This window comes from Micropterus dolomieu, linkage group LG22 (genome assembly GCF_021292245.1).
Source record: "Micropterus dolomieu isolate WLL.071019.BEF.003 ecotype Adirondacks linkage group LG22, ASM2129224v1, whole genome shotgun sequence".
Classification (NCBI taxonomy): Eukaryota; Metazoa; Chordata; class Actinopteri; order Centrarchiformes; family Centrarchidae; genus Micropterus; species Micropterus dolomieu.
In genome coordinates, this window is record NC_060171.1 from 20,105,364 (window position 1) to 20,124,987 (window position 19,624).

At 41.7% G+C, this 19,624-nt stretch overlaps 3 protein-coding genes across 3 annotated transcripts in view; 1 reads left to right on the forward strand and 2 right to left on the reverse strand.

The window, feature by feature from the left end:
• Nucleotides 1-12,842, forward strand: part of LOC123961446 (transcription factor Maf-like) — a 43,282-nt gene extending 30,440 nt beyond the window's left edge. The window contains exon 3 of the mRNA XM_046036853.1: nucleotides 12,551-12,842. The gene's annotated coding sequence lies outside the window, so the exon portion shown is untranslated. The remainder of the gene's footprint in view (nucleotides 1-12,550) is intronic.
• LOC123961427 (zona pellucida sperm-binding protein 3-like) overlaps nucleotides 1-19,624 on the reverse strand; it is a gene marked incomplete in the record, with an annotated part of 791,580 nt that overhangs the window by 198,691 nt on the left and 573,265 nt on the right.
• Nucleotides 12,525-19,624, reverse strand: part of wwox (WW domain containing oxidoreductase) — a 138,522-nt gene continuing 131,422 nt past the window's right edge. The window contains exon 9 of the mRNA XM_046036837.1: nucleotides 12,525-13,979. Within this exon, the coding sequence (XP_045892793.1) occupies nucleotides 13,788-13,979 (192 nt within the window). The 3' untranslated portion in view covers nucleotides 12,525-13,787. The remainder of the gene's footprint in view (nucleotides 13,980-19,624) is intronic.

A 19,624-nucleotide genomic window follows, 5' to 3' on the forward strand; every position in this document is an offset into this window, starting at 1 on the left:
GCTGCTGTCTGTGTGTGTGTGTGTGTGTGTGTGTGTGTGTGTGTGTGTGTGTGTGTGTGTGTGTGTGTGTGTGTGTGTGTGTGTGTTCCCTCATACCACACCCACCTCCTTCTATAGCCTGGGGGGTCTAGCAGCTTATTATGAGTGCATGGTGGGACAGGGAGGAGAGAACAAGAGGCCGACTCTACACTTAAGTGGCAGCAGACAGCAGAGACAGAGAGATTTACTTCTCTTATTCCAGCGCATAGAGATTTAAAGGAGCTCAGTATGTGATTAAGAGAAACTACTTCTATAATACTATAATGCTTGAATGTCTGCTGGTATGTAATGACTGAAGAGTGTATGTGTGTGTGTGATCCCACTTCCTCCAAAGGGACTTGCTGTTACAGAGATTATTACAGGGAATCTGCTCTCGGCTGTATGTGGAGATGTAGCTGTGGTTGTTTCCATGTGATACAGAAAGCCAAATTTCTCTCCACTCATGTCTTTTTTTGCAGTCTGCCTCCCGTCTGCTCCTTTTTCTCCCCATCCTCATTCTGTCGCCAACCACGCTGAGAGTGTGTGCATGTGTCTGTGTGTGTGCATGTCCATTCCCATTCTGTCAGGTTTATTTCTGTTATGTTTCTTAATTAGCTAATAAAGGTCATGGCATCTCTCAGTCAGAGTGGGGGGGCAGTGCATGCAAATGAGCCAGAAGGTCAGATAGATTAGTGACCACCTCACACCGCCCAAATATGGACACAACCATGCAGCCATACAAATACCTGCAGCTATAAAAGTGCCGTTTCTGCACCAACGCACACCCACACGCAAAGTGATATAAAGATGACTTTTCTCCAGTGTAATGGTGTTTATAAATAAACAGTGTTACTGTTGTGCCAGGCCAATGAGGTTACTGAGAATGTGCTCAGGCAAATTCCCAAGCTGTATTTTTGGGACTGTTCTCAGCAGAAACACTTGAAACTTTCCTCCCAAAACCTCATAGGAAGGGTTCTGGTGGACAGGCATACAAAGCATCTGACTGTAATATTGAAGACTGCTGTTCATGTCCCACTTCCTAGTCAACATTGGTTTCTTTGCTCTGGAGGAGCTTTCTGGTCAAAAAGATGATCATGTCACCAGGATATCTCAGATTGAACTCTCAGGAAAAGACTACATTACAAACTGGGGGCCTGGAGGCAGAAAGGGTCTAATAAAGGCCACTATTAAATTGCATCACAAGGATGGATCCTGGGTTTCTGAAGCTTGGTGAATGCTAACATATTTCCATCCTCTGCTGCTTCAATCTTTCTTTAAATCTGTCTCTTGCAAGTCCCCTTACTTTAAAGTGCAATACAAAATCCCCTTAAAGAGTGCCCCTCTAATCAAGCACTTCCTCTTTTAATCATAACCTTCATTCCCTAACCTCAACCCTAAAATTTAACCTTAAGAATAACTTTTGTAATGGTCATATGCATTTCAGAAGTCACTGACAATGTTGTTCTGTCATGATGAGGTCAGATCAGAAAATCCTCATTTGTGTCATTTTGGAAAGCAAAGACATATGACCTATTTTGTTGTTTAGTCTAAAGGACTTGCTGGCATTTTGAATGGCACAAGATAAACATGAGCTTACCGCTCTCATTTGGAAGTGTCTCTTTTGAACAGTGAAGTGCTCTTGTGATGCTTAAGTCCTCAAAACATGTGGTCCGTGAACGCTTGCGTAGATAAGATAAGAGAGGAGGCACAGATGCTGCAGCGCTGACATAGTCTATGCTGTAGTGTTTCAGTGGATCTGTTGCTACCCTTTAGGTCTATCACCTTTCGCAGCAGAGCTTGTCTCAGTGTCCTTTAGCCCTAAATCACCAGGCTGTCTCCATGTGTGAAAGCTCTCTCTCCCTCTCTGGGTCTATAACTCATCCTGTCTGTCTCACTGCTCTCACTCTCTCTCTCTCTCTCTCCACCATCTCACTCAGTCTACCTCTCCCATAATTCACTGGGTCTCTCCCTCTCTAACCTGCTCACACTCCTCTCTCATAGCCATTCATGATTATATCCCTGTAACACTCCTCTTTCCCTCTTTCTCTCACCCTTTCGTTTTCTTTACACCTCCTCTCTTTCACCTTCTGTCTCTCTTTCTTTCTCTAAACAATTTTCAAATCCACTTTTGACGCAGCATCGACGCCCCTACCCCACCCCCATCTCTGCCCCCTTTCAGTGCATCTCTTCCAAATCCCACCGTTCATCTATTTCTCTCTGGTAGGAGGTTGCCTGGCTGCCTGCCTGACTTACACCAGGCAGAGTGATGGACACAGGGTGAGACCCAGTGCATTACACTCCTCTGCAACACAGCACAACAGAGACCAGACACTACCGTATAATACTGCACTGAATACAAAATGATGCACAGAGGAGGATGATAGACAAAAGTGGAGAAGGAATGATAAACAACGCATCACTCTGAGGGGTGCTTCTTGAGTCTTTGAGCTCATTATGTTCATGAGAAAAGATAAATGCAGCCACATATTAGCGTGAGTGGAAACTCTAATAATGGAGATGCGAATTAATGCCAAACTTTCTCACACATGATGAAAACAGATATGAGTAAGTACACCTACTATCTAGAGTTGCAGGCTGTTTGGTCTGCAGCATTAAAAAGAGGGAATCCAACTCTGTCAGCGTCGTATCTTCAGCTGAGCAGATCTTCATAGGAGATGATAGAGGGGAGGGGGCTTTATTTGTTCAGATGCTTTTCTCCTCTATCACTCAGTAAAGTATTTACCCAGAATCTAGCTGTTGTTTCGAACATATGCTCAAAGCCCTAAACTGAAAAAACATTCTGCAATAACTTTTCAGGAGCAGATCCACATACAAGGAATAAAAAATATAAACACTGCTGGAGGAGTATGTTTTCTCACACAGTGCATTGAACCTTTATCTCTCTTCAAAAGTCCAGTCCTCTCTTCTTGACATTAGATCTGTCTGAATATTTCAAAGACCCTTCTCTTCCCTAATGTAATTTTTCGCCCTTTGAATATGCCAGTTATTTCACACCCGTGACCCCTACTGCCTTAAACCAAGAGTCAACCCTTCCTTACAGCCCTCTGTGACTTTGTCTCTCCTCTCTTTTCCCCTCTCATGATTTTCTGAATGCAAACATGTCTCCTGTCTTCTAAACGTCTCTGTACACCCCCAGGGGCCGTAAGATTTAGAGCCGTTTTCAAAGGAGTTTTAAAAGGTCCGATCCATAATCACCAAAAGTGCCTCTGCCATCTGCAGAATTACAATAACATTCATTTAAATGACTGCGCTCAATCTCTGTATCTGCTGTATATCACTGCCAGTCATGACTCATACTGCAGGCCCATCCGTTAGTTTCAGCTTCATGTTAATATCCTGCAGATTAAGTGGTGGGGTGACCGTTGTATGACCACGGAGCATGTTTGCCTCTTGTTTTCCACGCAGACACAATGGAATATAATTAGTCGATAGCGGTTTCGCACTCAGGCCCTCTGTTCACTGCTAATAAATGCTAACAACAAAGAGTGAGGCCGTATGTCATTCGCCGCATTAGCTACCATATAGTTTTGTCAGGCTGACTGCTTGTGATTACATTACATACATTAGCTGTGCTTCCATTCTGTGTCAGTCCTCTGATTACAATAAATGCTCCCTCGAATCGTAACGATGGGCTTTACAATAATGGACCATAAATTAATACAGTGCTCAGCAGCAAATACTATTATGCTGTTAGTGTTTATAGTATACCTATGTATATATGGCTGAATTGGTGGATAATTACCATTCACAAAGGCAGTCACTCCAAGACAACAGCCACTTATTCCATTTGTCACCATGTCGAGGGGGGGGGGGGGGGGGGGGCTGCATTCTGATCAAGGATATCAATGCCCTAAATCCTCATTGATTTCAACAGGGGATCAATAAGTGTATCGCTAGCTGTGTCTTACCACTATTAAAATACACCAGCAGTGGGCTGGATCTCTTTTCTTTAATCTTACAGAAAAGGAGGGCAGGTGTGAAAAGCTTATTAAGGTATAATTTGCTGCTGTGTCTGTGTCATTTGGGCTTTGTGTTATCACTGAGATCATTCCCACACACAAAGTGTGTAGAAACCCTGTGAGTGAGTGGCAAGCAAGCATGTGTGTGTCTGTGTAAAAGCAGCATGTGTGTGTGTGTTGGGGAGGTGCTTCCATATGAAATGTACACGAGGGTGAATCTCAGTGGTGTTAATGGCTTTTTAAATGTCAGGGAAAGTCAGGGAATGATAAAAGAGAGATCTGTTATCCACTGTCCTCATGATCACTGTGGAGCACGCCACTGCTCTCACCTCACCGTTTGTGTGTGTGTGTGTGTGTGTAGGAGTAGGCCAACTTCCACCCATGCTGATGTCAGCATGATTTATGCACCAATCAGATTAGCTCTGAGAGAGAGAGAATGAGAGAAAGAGAGTCGGGAGGGGGGCGTCAGACATTACTTGCTGGTTTATTGTCATGTTTTTCATCTTGTATTTGGGTGAATCTGAATCAAAAGATAAATAAATATAACTTCAATTGATGCAGTTTTGTACTTTGACCCAATACGTGCACTATTATCTGTTAGTGAATGTACAGTATATATTCACTCCATACACACAGTAATTTGCCTTGAAGAGAACTCACATATTGTCAGCTTCACTACCTGCTATATAACACTTCAAATATCAATATATTCACATGAATATAAACATTCTTCTGATATTGATGTATATCAGGATATGGAAATGGTGAATTCACCCCTTTCCCTTTCACTTCATTCCCTTCATTAATAATCGTTTTTTTGTGTAATGTGTTTTTGTGATGGTGTTTTCCTATAAAAGCCATTAAAACAACACTTGAAAGGAGAGATTAAATAAAAGGAACAATACTAATGTGTGCAAAACAATTATATTTAAGATAATTAAATGTTTAAAATCACATGTACTGTAAATAAAATATCAAAATTGATGTTCAGTGTTGTGTCCCACTGTTATGCATTACATTCGCTAAAACTGTGCGAATTTCTAATTACAAATAATATTTAATTTGGAAACAGAATTTTCTAAGATGATAACATGATATGTATATGTCACAATACAATTCCCCTGAAAGTTAATAAACAATAATTATGATCCAGGCCAACAAGACACATAAAGTAACACATCAGTCTATCCAGACTTTGCTACAGTCCAGTCAGTGTTGCCTTTTCCAGAAACCAACACACAAACACAGACAGACTCTGACTCAATTCAATTCACTTTTCCCTAAAATCAACACAAACGATGCACTATAAATTAATTTGAGTTTGTGTGTGTGTACCTGTTTGTGTGTGTGTATGTGTGCGTGGTTTGCCCGGTGCCCTGGCCCGCTCTGACAGAGGGTTGAGTGATGTCACAGCAGACTGCATTTTAATAGAGAGGGAAGCAATTAGAGAGGGGACAGGGCGAGAGGTGGAGAGATGGAGGGGCTGCCTGTGTGACACATCGTACACACAGTCCTCACACACACACACACACACACACACTCATTACTAAGGATGAGTTAATTAATTGCACAGTGATTCACAGTACTTGCAATTAATCTCGTAGGTATGAGTGTGTTTTTGAAAGGTGACTCTTCTCCCTTCCATTTATAATATACACACACACACACACACACACATTTCTATTATTCCAGAGTAACAAACCAGTCTTTCTAAACGATGCTGCACAAAAATACAGTATCTTTTGCTTACGCAGGTCATTGTTGTTGTTTTTACTTTTGTTGGTATTGTCAGTTTAATTAGGCTTTTACCTCACATTTTTGTGCTTACATTTATTTATTGCACATTAAATTTATTGCTGTTTTACTGTGAATTAATTTGTTGAGCCTTATCTTTTAATTCAGGTGCAATTTTGTATGTTTTACTGCTTGTCATCTGTTTTAAAATGTAGCTCTATTGCTTGTGTCACCCGTCCTGTGCACACATGGTGACTGTCCGAAAGAGAGTAAAGACCTTCACAGTAAAATAAAGGTTTAATGAAAAATTAATGTAAATGAATATATTTCTAAGATTTTAATAAATGTGTCTGTAAGCTTCAGTACCCATAGGGGAGTTGTATCTCACAGAACAGACAGTAAAACAGTGGGAACTCACATTACGCAGGTAAATAAATGACAGAAATGAAGCTATGAGGTTATCAAGCCTTTTTAGCACTGTGTATTTAGGCTTTGTTTTTTATTTGCTTAAAAGGCTTTGCACCCAAAAAGCCCCAATTAGGGAGAGAGACAGAGAGAAAATGCACCATGCGATCTTACATTTATTTACCTTCATAGTACTCGGTTACATCATGTCCCAGCAGAAATGGCTTTTATTCCTCCTCAGAGCTCTTAGCACATTCCTTTCTTTCTCTTTTCTTCTTGGATTGGTCCAGTTGAAAAATGATGTGTATTAATCTTGGCCTCCTCTACCCATGATCCTTTGCATTTATCAGCTTGAGCAGGAGTGGTGGAGCAATCGCATTTGGAAATTAAACAAATAAAAAAGTTGAAGATAGCTGAGTGAGTGATGAGGCTGGCCAATTGGTAGCAGCATTAATCTCCACCTGTCACCACCCCACCTCTGCCTAGACACATTTGGATATTGTTATGATTTTACTGTGTTTGCATATATGAGCCTAATTTATTAGAATAAAACACCATCAGGCTTATTTACAGGCAAGTCCTGGTCCGCTGCCAATAAGCCCATTAAGTGCATTGTTGGAGAGTGTTTATATGATCAAATACACAATAGTAATTGTGAGTGGAGAGAGGCCGGAGCGTTTCTCAATGAGGTGATTATTGGCGCGCAGGTTATTGTGCTATTTCAGCATGACATGTAAATCTGCATCACACCGTCAATCACAGAAATGAGGTGTGGAAATGCCAATGACAACAAGGATCAAAAGAATAGAACAAGAAACTGGAAAGAAAAACATTAGAAATACTCTTCTATGTAATACAAGCTTAATAGCTCCAGATGGCCAGACAGCAGAGCACATGAGACACTCTCTCAATCCCATTCACCTGTATCCTTCAATTTTTCTCCCTTTACCAATCATTCCTTCCATCCACATTATTCTCATTTTCCCTCCTTGGTTTCTTTGCGCTCTCTGTCAATGTCGAGGTCTTTATTTTTCAAAATACACAGTTGAGCTGCGTAGATGCACTACATGTATTTGAGCTGCATGGATGTATGAGAGTGTTGGATAAGGAACCTCAATTCATTTGGGGTAATGACCCAAATGGTTCTGTGACACTGAGTATTAAAAACTGCCAAAAGATAGTCTGGTCAGATTTGTACCATTGTTTATGTATTTTATGATCAGATAGCTCCTGATTAAAATAAACAGTGTGCCAGTTTTATACTATTTAATGCAGCTGCTTTTGTGAGACATTTAATATTTGAGAAGTTTTGGCTTGTGTAAAATTTGAAAGATGGCTTTAGTAGAAAAGCATCTTTATGTTTCTCAAAGTAAGGTATCATCATGTTTGCACTGAAACTTATAGGTAACACACTGCCACAAGTTTTGAAACTTACAAACAATACCCTAGCCCTAGTTTTAAGGACATTTAACTAGCTTCGAGCCATGTAAGCACACCCACAATACAGCTTCAGCCAGATGTGTCTATTGTGCATCTAAAATACTTCCAATAGTTACTTCAGACTTGCGGTGATCAAGAAATCATACAGACATACCCATCACTACACACTCACAACAAATACATGCACGCACACCGACTGATAAAAAAGAGACAGAGAGAACAGGGGCCTGGCTAAGTAAGCAGTGCACCAGGTTATGTGTCATTTATCACAGCTCAATAACAACCTTCCTCTCTCCGCCCGACACACCTGGTCACACAAAATGACACTCGTTGTCCTCTGAGAACACACACATATCTCCTTTCACCCTATGTTGGTCTTAACCAGACACATTACATCCCCACTCTACTATCTGCTTGTGACAGATGTATTTATGTAATGGTTTTGATAGGTATTGATTCACACGGCGGAGCCAGTTAAGAAACAGAGAAAAATGAGATTCCAAAATCAACATGGCTGTGGGGGGTGCAGGGTGTAGATGATGGCTAACAAGAAGAGAAGTGACGCAGAGAGAAAATGCGAGAGAGAAAAAGAGAGAGAGAGAGAGAGAGAGAAAGAGGGGGGGGGGGGGGGGGGGGGGGGGGGGGGAGGCATGCGGGGAGAGGAGAGAGGTCAGCCATGTCAGCAAAACATTTTGAGGAAAGTGGAGAGCACACACAAACATACTTGATTCACAAAAAGAGCGATGGGACAGACTGAAAACATGCATAAAATCTCTCTCTCTGTGTTTGGACTGGCATGATCACGTGTGTGTGTGTGTGTGTGTGACCTTGGCTTGGCCTGGTGGTAAAGTGGGGCGTCAAGAGAGTCAGTGTGAGAGCAGCCAAGCGTTCTCCCTCAGATTAGCAGGTTTTATTACTGCCACCAACCATCGGCCTGACAAATCCTCTTATTTCATTTTACCTTCCTTTACCTCCGCCTTGCTCTTTCTCTTTTCCTCACTCTTTTATTTCCCTAAATCCTCCCTCCCCCTCTTTTCTGCCGACTCTGCGGTAGCTTTGCATGCTTCACCTTGCACCCCGCCTGGCTCGCTCTCAGTTTTCCCTCACAGTGTAACAGCCCTATTTTCTATTTCCTCTGTTTTTCTCCTCATTGTCTTTCCATCTTTCATACCGCTCTGCCCATACCTATACAGCTCGTTTTTCTACCTTCCTCCACTCCACCTCTTGCTCCACTCTTCTCTGTATCTCTCCCCCCTCTCGCTCCCTCTCTATAGTGTGATGAATCTGTAGACAGGGGCTAATAATTGTACTTCAGCCCAAGTGCTCATTTTTCTTTGTGTTTGAAAGCTGTGACAGGCAGGAGCTCCTTTTTCTCTACCCCCCAACCCTCCTCTCTCTCCCTCTCGCTCTTTTCTTTCTATCGTCACACAATGGGTGAGTAAAATAACTCAGGGTTTACAAGGTCATGCTGTCTAGCGGTGAGGACACACTGGGGATTTGGGGCTGGAAGGATTTCCTCAAAGGTGTCGTGTTGAGGCTTCAATAAAAACAGAGAAAATTATAGATTGCAAAAGCGGATCTACAGGGGGAAATAAGTGAATGTGATAGTGAACAGGCTCACTGAATCACAGCTATGTGGATCCAAATGTTATCAATGCTGCTTCTAAGATTCTTTATAAAAGAGCACACAAGAGGAGAGAAACTTCTACTTTGTAGCATGCGCCAACAACTCCAACGTCTTCATATTACACAACTTTCATCATTTGTAAAGAGAAAAGTACTTAAAATGCTATACTTCCTGTCATAAAAAACATACAAACATTCCCATCTTATTTGCAGTGTGTTTCTGAGCAGTGTGTTGTTGTAATAGTGTGCCAAACAGTATCTAGTATGTCTATTTTAGTGCTACTGGTTCTTTGCATCTCAGAGAGAAATGCATCTGGCATGGCATGATGGGGTAGCCCCACTGTACGGTTTACCTCTAAAGCCTCTCTCTCTCTCTCTCTCTCTCTCTCACACACACACACACACACACACACACACACACGCACAGTTACATCTTAAAAAATCTGCAAAACAAGACTCATACAATAAAGAGATTTTATTTTGACGAGCTGACTTTTCATTTTTATTAAAATGTACTAATTAAGTACAAAGGAGTCTAGGGGAATGATCAGCTTTCTTTTGCCCGTGCAAGCAAGGCACATATGCAGATATTGAAAGGAAATAATATTTTCATCGACTCTAGAGTGGTACTTTATGAAAATTGATCAACAGTTTTAATCACAATATCATCCTCAAAAGAGAGAGATGGAAAGAGAGTGACGGGGAGGGGAGGAGAACAGAGAGCAAGACTTTATTGCCTGCTGTAGTTAGATGGTAAATTTCCTCCTGGCAGATATTTATTGAGTTAGTTGAGTCTAGAGAGAGCTTTAACATTGATTGTGATCATTAAATATATCCGCTCGAAATGGCAACATGGCATTCCCTCAGTCAGTGGAGCCAATAGGAGCAGAACAAAGGCATAATCAAATCAATCCTCTCATAATTATTCTTTGAGAGGTGAAATTAATCACAAGAAGAAATAAAAACAATAATGGAAAATGAAATGGTCAGTCGTAAACAATTACTGCCCAAATTGAAATAAACTCAGTGAAGGGGAAGGAAAAAATCCACTGTAAATCCAACTGATTAAAATAACATTCTAATGTATATTGGTGATTTGGTTTACACAGGCTTTCGGTTATTATTCTGTCTTGTACTGTTATTATAAGAGAGAGATAAAGAGACAGAGAAATGAAGAGAGACAGAAAGAGAAAGTGTGTGTGTGTGTGTGTGTGTGTGTGAGACTGTGGGGGTCAAAGGATCAAGGTCCTACTCTCGTGAGAGCCGTGCTTTTCTCTCCTCCCTGCTCGCTGAGAGGAAGTGTAGCTTATTGATTAGCTATCAGATGATTCCGATTGGGCCTGATCGATAGGACTTTGTATGAAAGCCAGGCAGGACCCTCCCTCTTCACTCAGGCACACAACCATGGATCGGCCACTGCAGTGCATAGCCGCACAGACGCCTCGTTGTTTGTTTTTTTCCGAAGATTCTCCTTTGTGCCCCGAGTCCCCCCCCCCCAATCGAAGGTTTCCTTTCTATAGCTCCACTTTCATAGAGTTGTCATTGATAAGCAAACCCTGCAAGCTTAGTTGAGTATGATGATGATGATCACAACTCCCTTCTCACAAATTTACGCGGGTGTAAGTGCACTGGTTGAAATGTTATCCTGACATGTGAGGAATGGCAACGTAAAACTTTGGACAGCCATACGATGAAGAAAGATTTATTAGTCAAACTGACGTGTTTCCAGCACACAGCCTCAATTATTAGCATCAGTTTCCTGATATAGCCACAAACATTATTCTTGTGGTTATTTAATTCCCAGATTGAGGTTTCCTCCTTTAGCAGCATGGTGGAAGAGGGTAGGCAAACACTCCAGAAGTGGGGAATTACTCTCTTTACGATCATCACAGAAGCAGGTTGTGAGACTCTGCAATAAAATAACCATCTTAAGGAGTTCTTTCACCTAGAATTCTATTGAATAAGATGAGATTTCAACAGCAGTGGAGTATGACACACTACGCAGGTGTCGGCTCCAACTTGAGAGACCAGATGAGGCGGGAATTGTCTTTTAGTTAATACAGGAAGTTCACAATTGGAAACAATAAACACAGCAGGGCAGACTTTCTACATAACTAGCTCGGGTCTAACTACAGAAAGAGGGGAAACTAAACAGCTGAGATGCTCACTGACTGAGAAATACGTCAGCCAGGCAGACACCAGGGAAGGCAACAGTGTTGTCTCTCACAGAGGCTCATGTCAGGGCTCAGCAGCCTGCAGACTGAACACACATGGTGAAAACATGCTCTATAATTGATTAACAAGCAGGCAAATTCTCATGTGTGCCAAATTTTTACATGGATTGTTCACCAGGGATACAAGTACAGTGCTATGAATGAGCCAAAGCCAGGTCAGCACCACTGACAGCAGCAGGGGGAATCCTTTATCATTAATATTTTTAACATTGTAGCGGAGGTGCAGCTAACATTGCCGTGTACTCCTATTTTTTATATAGTGAAATCACTCTGTATTTAATCACTCTGTATGCTTTCTGCAGGAGTCACAGTACCACACTGCACTTAGAGACGTGTTGATTTAGAGGAGAGACACATTCTGGGCAATTTTTATAAAATGTTTAATGTTTCTTACTTGATTCCTCACTGGATACATATGAGACACAGACTGCTCTCGCAGAGTGTGTGTATGTGTGTGTTTGCGCTGTATCTCTGTTCTATATGTGAAAGGACAGTGATAAGGCACCTGTAGTCTAGCTGCAGTACAGATTATAACAGGACAGGACACCGGTATCAGTTTCTGCGCAGGCAACTGTTGTGTAAAGACACGGCATGTTTCTGACTTGAGTGTGTGTTTTGTGAGTATGTCTGCACAGGAGAGACAGGAAAAAAAAGGCAAAAGAGAGGACAGTATATGGAGGAAAAGACATGAACAAATGAACTGTGGTGTAACTCGGAACTGTAACTGTGTGTATGGGTTTTTTGTGGGCCAAATAGAACAACAGAGCTATTCTGCTGCTTTTCTGATTGAAGCAGTGGATCTATCACACAGCTGATGATCCATGTGTGAGAGTGCAGGTCATCTGTAGTATCAGCTGGTTGATCTGTCTGACATAAAGCATATTAACAAAGCAGAGAGAAAAATGCTTCTGCTTCTTAATACACACTGAATACATTTCTCTTCTCAGGAACAGTCCTACTTAGTCAGACTTCAGTGTTCACCTGTCAGTTCCCTACACAAATATCTCCCCCTAATGGCCTCCAAATGAATGGACGTCCACTTTCTGTGTTTCACACATGTTACTGTAAAATAGATTTTTACTTAATGTTCTCTCTCATTTGTTTATTTTACAGATATCATGACACTGGAATGCTGATGTATCAAGAGCAACCTACGGCACCCAGACTGCCATAAAGCACAATGTCTCAAAAGCGTCCCAACAGCGGCTTCAGGGCAACCAATCCAGAGCAACCCCAAAGCCAGCATTAAATATTAAAACAACAATGATAAAATAATAACAGGAGACTGAAATCACTCACATTCTTCTGCTACAACAACTTGGGAAGAAACGCAGATATTAAAGATCCTGGACTGGAAATAAGATTCTCCACCATCTGTATTTGCTATTCAAATGGACACGGATCATCCCAGAAATACCTCCAAATTGTAATTTAGACTTACCAGAGTTTAGATTATTAATACGTAGGTTGAGTCAAATAGCGAACAGAAAAAAAATATGATGTCCACACCCCTTTAGCACATGATCAGAAATCAGGATATTGTAAATACTGTACAGAAAACAAATAGGGACATTGATAAGAAATAAGATGATTGCAGAATAATGTATATAGCCATAATAACCATATCTCTAGTGTGTTTATATATCCATGAGTGTCACATGCCCATTACTCCTTATTTCTTCTATGCCCAAAAAGATTTAGCACAAAGATTAACCAACACTCTCTGTATCTCAATAGGAAACATCAACATCTACATAGAACTAGACAAAAGGATGCTGAATATACAGACATTAATCAGGAAGACGCAATATTTGCCATATAGTGACACTATTGCCGGAAGAAGATACATATGCCATAGAGTGTATGCTTATTAGGTAACCCTGTGTTGTTAATAAGACAGGTCATATGCTTCTTTACTCTTTTAAATAGACAGTCGTGAAAAGGACAAGATATGAGAGAGTTATAAAAAAGCTACAGAGACAAACAGAGAAAGAACAAACTTTAAATGATTCCTGAATTTGTCCCAAATCTTCTCCCCCCCCCCCCACCGCCCATTGTAAACTTCCACAGCAGAGCTAAACACAACTCAAGCTTTCATTTATTCTATAGAGTGTAAATGAAATACCCACCCTGTACTGTATATGTAGTGTGTTTTAGCCCCCATAGTGATGTGACATATCCAGATGGACTTCCGTGGTTTGGCAGCTCTCTTGTATTGTACAGTCAGAGTACAGTTACCTTTTATTCAGTTCATACCTAAATGGACATCACCATGACCCTTACAATTTTGATTCCTGTTTGGCTAGTCACCTTCCTCCTCCTCCTCCTCCTCCTCCTCCTCGTCTGTCCATCAGAGGGCCTGTATTCCTGCAGACATCTCTGCAACCAGGCGCTCGCTCAGCTCCCACAGGCTGGCGGCGCTGCTCTGGTCCTGGGCCTGGATGGACGGATGGCAGCGGAAGCAGTTGTTGAAGTACATGCCGCCTAATCCCTCCAGCTCCGGAGCTACGGCACAGTACACCGTAGTGGCTGCCCCTTGTTGCTGTGGACAGGCAAACACACAGAAAGAGATACGAGTTCAGGAGGGCGAGTCATGAGACTGAGACAATGAGACGGCGTCAGTCTGAAGGAGGAGACAAAATACAGAGTACTCATTTACTGACACACACACATTAGGACGTGTCCTGTCCAGAGAAAAAGAGAGAGGACGAACTGCGGACACCGACCACATCTCTCTGTCCTCTTTACACTCTCAAACACACACACACACACACACACACACAGCCAAAAAGGGACAGCTGGACAGAGTGTCAACAGGAAAAAATTAAAAAGACTCCACACGCTGTCTCTCCCCGCTTCCTGCAGCCCATGATGACTGGGTCATATTACCATGGGAACAGCAAAACCCCGTACTGTACATATATTTATATACATATATTTATTTATTTATTTCTCTACCCGGTGTGTATAGGACCTCTGGCTATATGGGACCATGTGAATGCTGCAGATGTTTAGACTCACAGTGGAGAAGGTGAGAACATGGACAAGAAAATTACACCAGCTCCTGTCTGGAAGGGAATCACCAGGGAAACTACAGCTTTTATGTATATTGTAAAAGAGCAGGTTTGAATGCCATGGTCATGAATATGTATATTTTCACATATTGTGTATATGGGTTCAGCCAGGCTTTCAAAGTTGAGAATTCATATTAGAAAGGATGCAAGTACAATTCTGTACCTAAGTGTTTAAATCAGAAGTTGGTTGGTTATAGATATTTTCACACACAATGCACAAACACACAGAGACACACACGACACAAGGCGTTCCCTCCAGCTCATTTTCAGTAAGTCCTCTGTCATCTTTTAGGCAAGTTTAAATCACTCAAGTCTCAAACCCGAAATTGACTCTGTTTCATGTCGTCTCAAGCCGAGGTGCAATGTAAAAGTAACATTGCAGTATTGGGACGCAACCTGCTAAGTTCTCTAATACACCCTGTCCCATCAGTCAGTAATTAGTAGGGATATTCTTGGAGGAGGGAGCCTTCTGTGACATTTGAAAATGAAAGTGGAAACTGCAGCAGAATAAACACGTCAGAGAGAATTACACACATAACCCAACTCCTCAAAGAGGGATCTTTCATGTTGCAGCTCCAGCTAAAAGCTGCTGTGACAGCTTCCCTGCAAACTCCAGAGCTGGAGACGACTTCTATACGGACACATGAAATGGCTCGCCTCTTTATCTCCCAATGAGAGGTGGGGGGGTGTGGGGGCAGTGATGTGAAGACTGAGGACTAATGTTTAGCACAGCATAGACTACTGGCACACAGTGAGACAACCTCATATAGGCAGTAGTCAAACATGGGCAAGATTCACAAACATACACACATGCATAATGGAGTCACATTACATGCCAACCGTCTGAACAGCTTCCTAAAGCAGCTGTGAGACCAACACACATGAAGTGGAAAGATCCACTGCAGTCTAAAGAACTTATACTTTCATATGCAAGAACAAAAGTATGCACATAAATGCAAATGCAATGATCGAAATAGACACACCAACCAGATTCCAAGACATATTTTTCTCATCACACCCCCCCCCAACACACACTTACACACAACCCCCTCTAAGCTCTAAGTAAACTTCCGCCAGGAGGAAGCCTGGTTGGTAACGTTGCGGCAGCAGATTGAGCGTGTTTGAAGCGCAGTGTGATGAGAGAGCTGGTAAACAGCAGATGAAAAGGCAGCATCTCTCTGTGTGCCGCTGTCTGTCTCACCTGCCAGTGGGGTGATAACTTCATCCACATCACTGGTCGCCATATCAAAGACAGACAAATGCCAAGCAGTGTCTCCGAGTTGCAGGTTCACACGCGCTCAGTTTAACTCATCTCCCTCGCTTAGGGCATCTGATTTAGCTCGTGTGAAAGCTAAATGCCTTTTTTACTTCACTGAAGATTTCAGTGCTGCAGGCTCTGACTTGCTGACACCCTCTAGAACTTGGCTGACTTTCAAAGCAGTTTGTTTGTGTCTAGTTACCAAACACTCATCCTGCTGTAAGTTGAAAAATTGATAAAAAAAAAATAACATTCATGTTCATAATCCAGATTTAAGTGACTGACTTCATAATGAAGACTTCAGGATTTTTTCTTTCAAAAGTGCTTCCGTTTTTAAAAATATTTTTCCTAGAAGAGCAAGAGTCTGTACTACTGTTTCTCTACAGCCTGCAACAGTCCAGTTAGCAGTGAATGGATCAGTATATGACTGACTGTTCTCCGCATCCAACAATGTGCTATCTTATTGGTGTTTAGCTCATCCCCCTCACCACTTGACCTTGTGACCTCTGCAGAAGATAAGGCTGATGAGATAAGGCATTAACATGCTCAACCACCCACCACAGCCATCTATCATTGTGTGTGTGTGTGTGTTCGCAGATAGAAGGCACGGGGTGTGTGAGGTAGTGAGAAAAGAGAGGGGGTGCGCAAACCACCTTGATTACACTTACATTACACAACTGCACATGAACACATACAGTATTCATACGTGCATGCATGAACATAAGCATGCGCCTGCACATGAGCACGAACAGAAATGCAAATAAACACTTGGAACAATCAACATGAAAGGCAATATCACTGAACCAGTGTGATTCATACACATCTCTGGTGTTAACAACCATTTCTAACCCATGTGAAACTGTAGATTATGCCTGTAAATTTAGCTGTCTACAAACTGATGGATTTTGCTGTGTGTCGTTCTATCTTCTGCAACTAAATGTGAATCATTACCTTGTGTACAGTAGTCTTCAGAGAAACACAGCTGTTCTCTACCAGCCAGAGCTGTAGACTGTGACTTGGACTTGCCCAACAGCTTGACTTGACATAAGACTTGAAAACAAAAACGTGAACATCTCTGACTGGAATAATTCTCAATAATGATATAATAATGATGTGCCAACATTTGTTGTGCAAAGGATTTGTAGCTATAGAAAATTAAGTGCATTTACTTAATCATTGTGATTACATTTAGGATTTTCTGGTCGTCCTGCCTATTGCTGTGCAATTGGCCTATTCAGAATGCCAGCCACATGGATCCACCTCAAATATTTTATTCTGGGCCCTCCAAGTCATCTCTGTAAGAGAAAAGGGTATGACTTTAGCATTTCAGTTATCAATGTATAACTATTTTTTTTTCTTTAAAAGATCTAATACATCGCAGTGAAGAAACTTGGTCTCAGTTATGTAGAAACATTAGTGCCATGTCATTAATGAGCACTGTCAGCATTCAGAGACCTGAAAGACAAATCAAGACTTGAGACTTGACCAGGACTTTTTTGAATTACTTGAGACTTTGCCTGACATTCCCCATAAAGAAAAACTGCTGTGCTACTACCACACTAATTTTGGGAGGGGAGGAGTTGGAACAGATTAGGTGAACCAATGTGTTAAAAATAAAACTCTAAAGATCGAAGCACCACAGCAATATGACAAAACAAAGGAGCAGGACAGTCCCAAGTGAGAGCAGATTTTACTTACTTCTCTGTGTGAATCTCCTTCTGTGGGTAACAAAAACACACCCAAATGCTGAATATGAAAATACTCACAAAACACCCCGCAATAAGCTGACTGTAGATAAACATCAGTGAGCCTGCACTTAGCCTGGGATCCACTACTATGGCTCTGGAACTGCTCTGGGATCAGATCCAAGTCTTCCAATCGCAGTATTGACTCAATACCCAAGGACCTCATGGACTTGCAATAGAAATGTCATTGTATAGTGTTGCGCAATAATCAGTTGTTGAAAACAATTTATTGAGCGTATTTAAAAGCAAAAAGGGTATGTGGGGGAGATGTGATGTTGTTGAATTAACAGTAATGTTACTTTGCCGTGTTCCATTCTGTGTCTTCATCATCCAAGTTGTACTCAGCCGTATGAGCTTTCTCTGACCCTATGCATGTGACCTCCCCCCCCCCATCTGTAGTTATGACACTGACCTCTCCCTCTGACCTGGATGTAAATAAACCCAGTACTGTAGAGCAGTCTGTTTTTGGCCCATCCCTGTAAATACAACCCTGTAAATACAAACAGCTATGCATGCTGAAAACCTAGCAATTCTTTCAGGTACTTTTATAATCCCCAAATTCTCATATGGCATGTGCGGAAAAAAAGAATAATTTAAAAAAGCAGAAAAAAAGAAAAGATTAAAAATAAAAACATTTTAAAATAAATGAGTTGCTAATATTGTCAGGCAATATCCTCTCTCCTATCGGACAGTGTGTGTAGAGTCTTCCTGTTTTCTTACTCCTGTGGGTGGTTCTCTTCCTTTGCCTGTCCTTCTGTGTTTCTGCTCACCATCTGTGTCAGTTGTTGTCAGTTGGCATTTGTACAGCAGCGAGGGTTGAGGCAGAGCAGAAAAGAGAGGGGGAGCATTCACCAGCTGACCTCTGTGATGGCACTCCAATTCAGCAGCAGAGCTAAATGTTGGCAACGGTATTTATGCCAGGGACACAAATTGAGAGGTTCAGTCCCTGGCATGAACCACAGACCATTACAGCACAAGTCCATGCTTGTCATGTGAAGGCCCTCCGGGTATGCAGCGGGTCAAGAAAACAGTTTCATTCAGAACCAAAAATTGGATTTTTAAAATAATTTTTGTTAGCCTGCTGGTTTGCTTGGAGAGCTGACAGGCTGTGATTTCAAGTACCCACTGTGTAGAGCAGTTCTATGAGGTTAACAAGTGCTGATCATATTTTGCAAATAATCTTTTACCCCGTTTTAGACACAGTCACATTTTAGGAAAAATAGATGTAAACTACATATTTTTTTTCCTCATCTATAAAATACCTCAATTCTAAAGGTACTTGATGAACAAAAAAAGTTTTACAATCCAATGTAATAAGGCTGCAGCATGCATTTGGAAAGTATTTCATGGCTTGTAGGTCCAGTAAAGGGATCAGAAGGAGTGCGGTTTTTGCCTCAGCCCTCTGCCCAGCCTCGTGGACTAGCTATCCTGAAAGTGGGATTCCAAGGGGATTGTGATTCTGTTTCAGGAATGTTTTTTTTCAGCCTGTGGTGTTTCAAATAGATGGAGGTGTCTGATTTTTAATCTGTGCTAAAGATATTTTACATTTAATAAATAACCATTGAAATCAAAATGTCCTCGGTGTATGTGCAATTTAAGTGTGAATGTGTGGTGTGTGTGCATGGCTATCAACCTCTGCGAGCCGACAGCTCAGCTGAGCGTGCCTGGCCCAGCTGTAGGGGGAATCCCGGGTAACGCCGTCCCCTCAGATAAACAAGCTGTCCCTCCATTCAGCTTGACCACTGAACCAAGAGGAGAGGAGATTAGCGCCTCAAACACCTCAGCGCACACTTCAGAAAGCACCCTGACTCTCACCCCTGTTTCTTTGTGGTGACCTCTGTCACCCTGACTGAGGTAGGGCGAAGATAACATTATACATAAGCAAGTAAAGGTGCGTTCTCTCAATTCTAGCATGATAATATATATAAACCTTTATTTAAACAGGAAAAGTCCCATTGAGAATTTTTCCTCTTTTACAAGAGAGTCCTGTATAAATCCTGTATAATCTAATCCATATGCACAAACTATTCATTTATACACACCCAACAGCATTGAATATAGACTAAAGCCTTTATTTGACTTGGAACATGTCCACAATCTGACTGAGAAC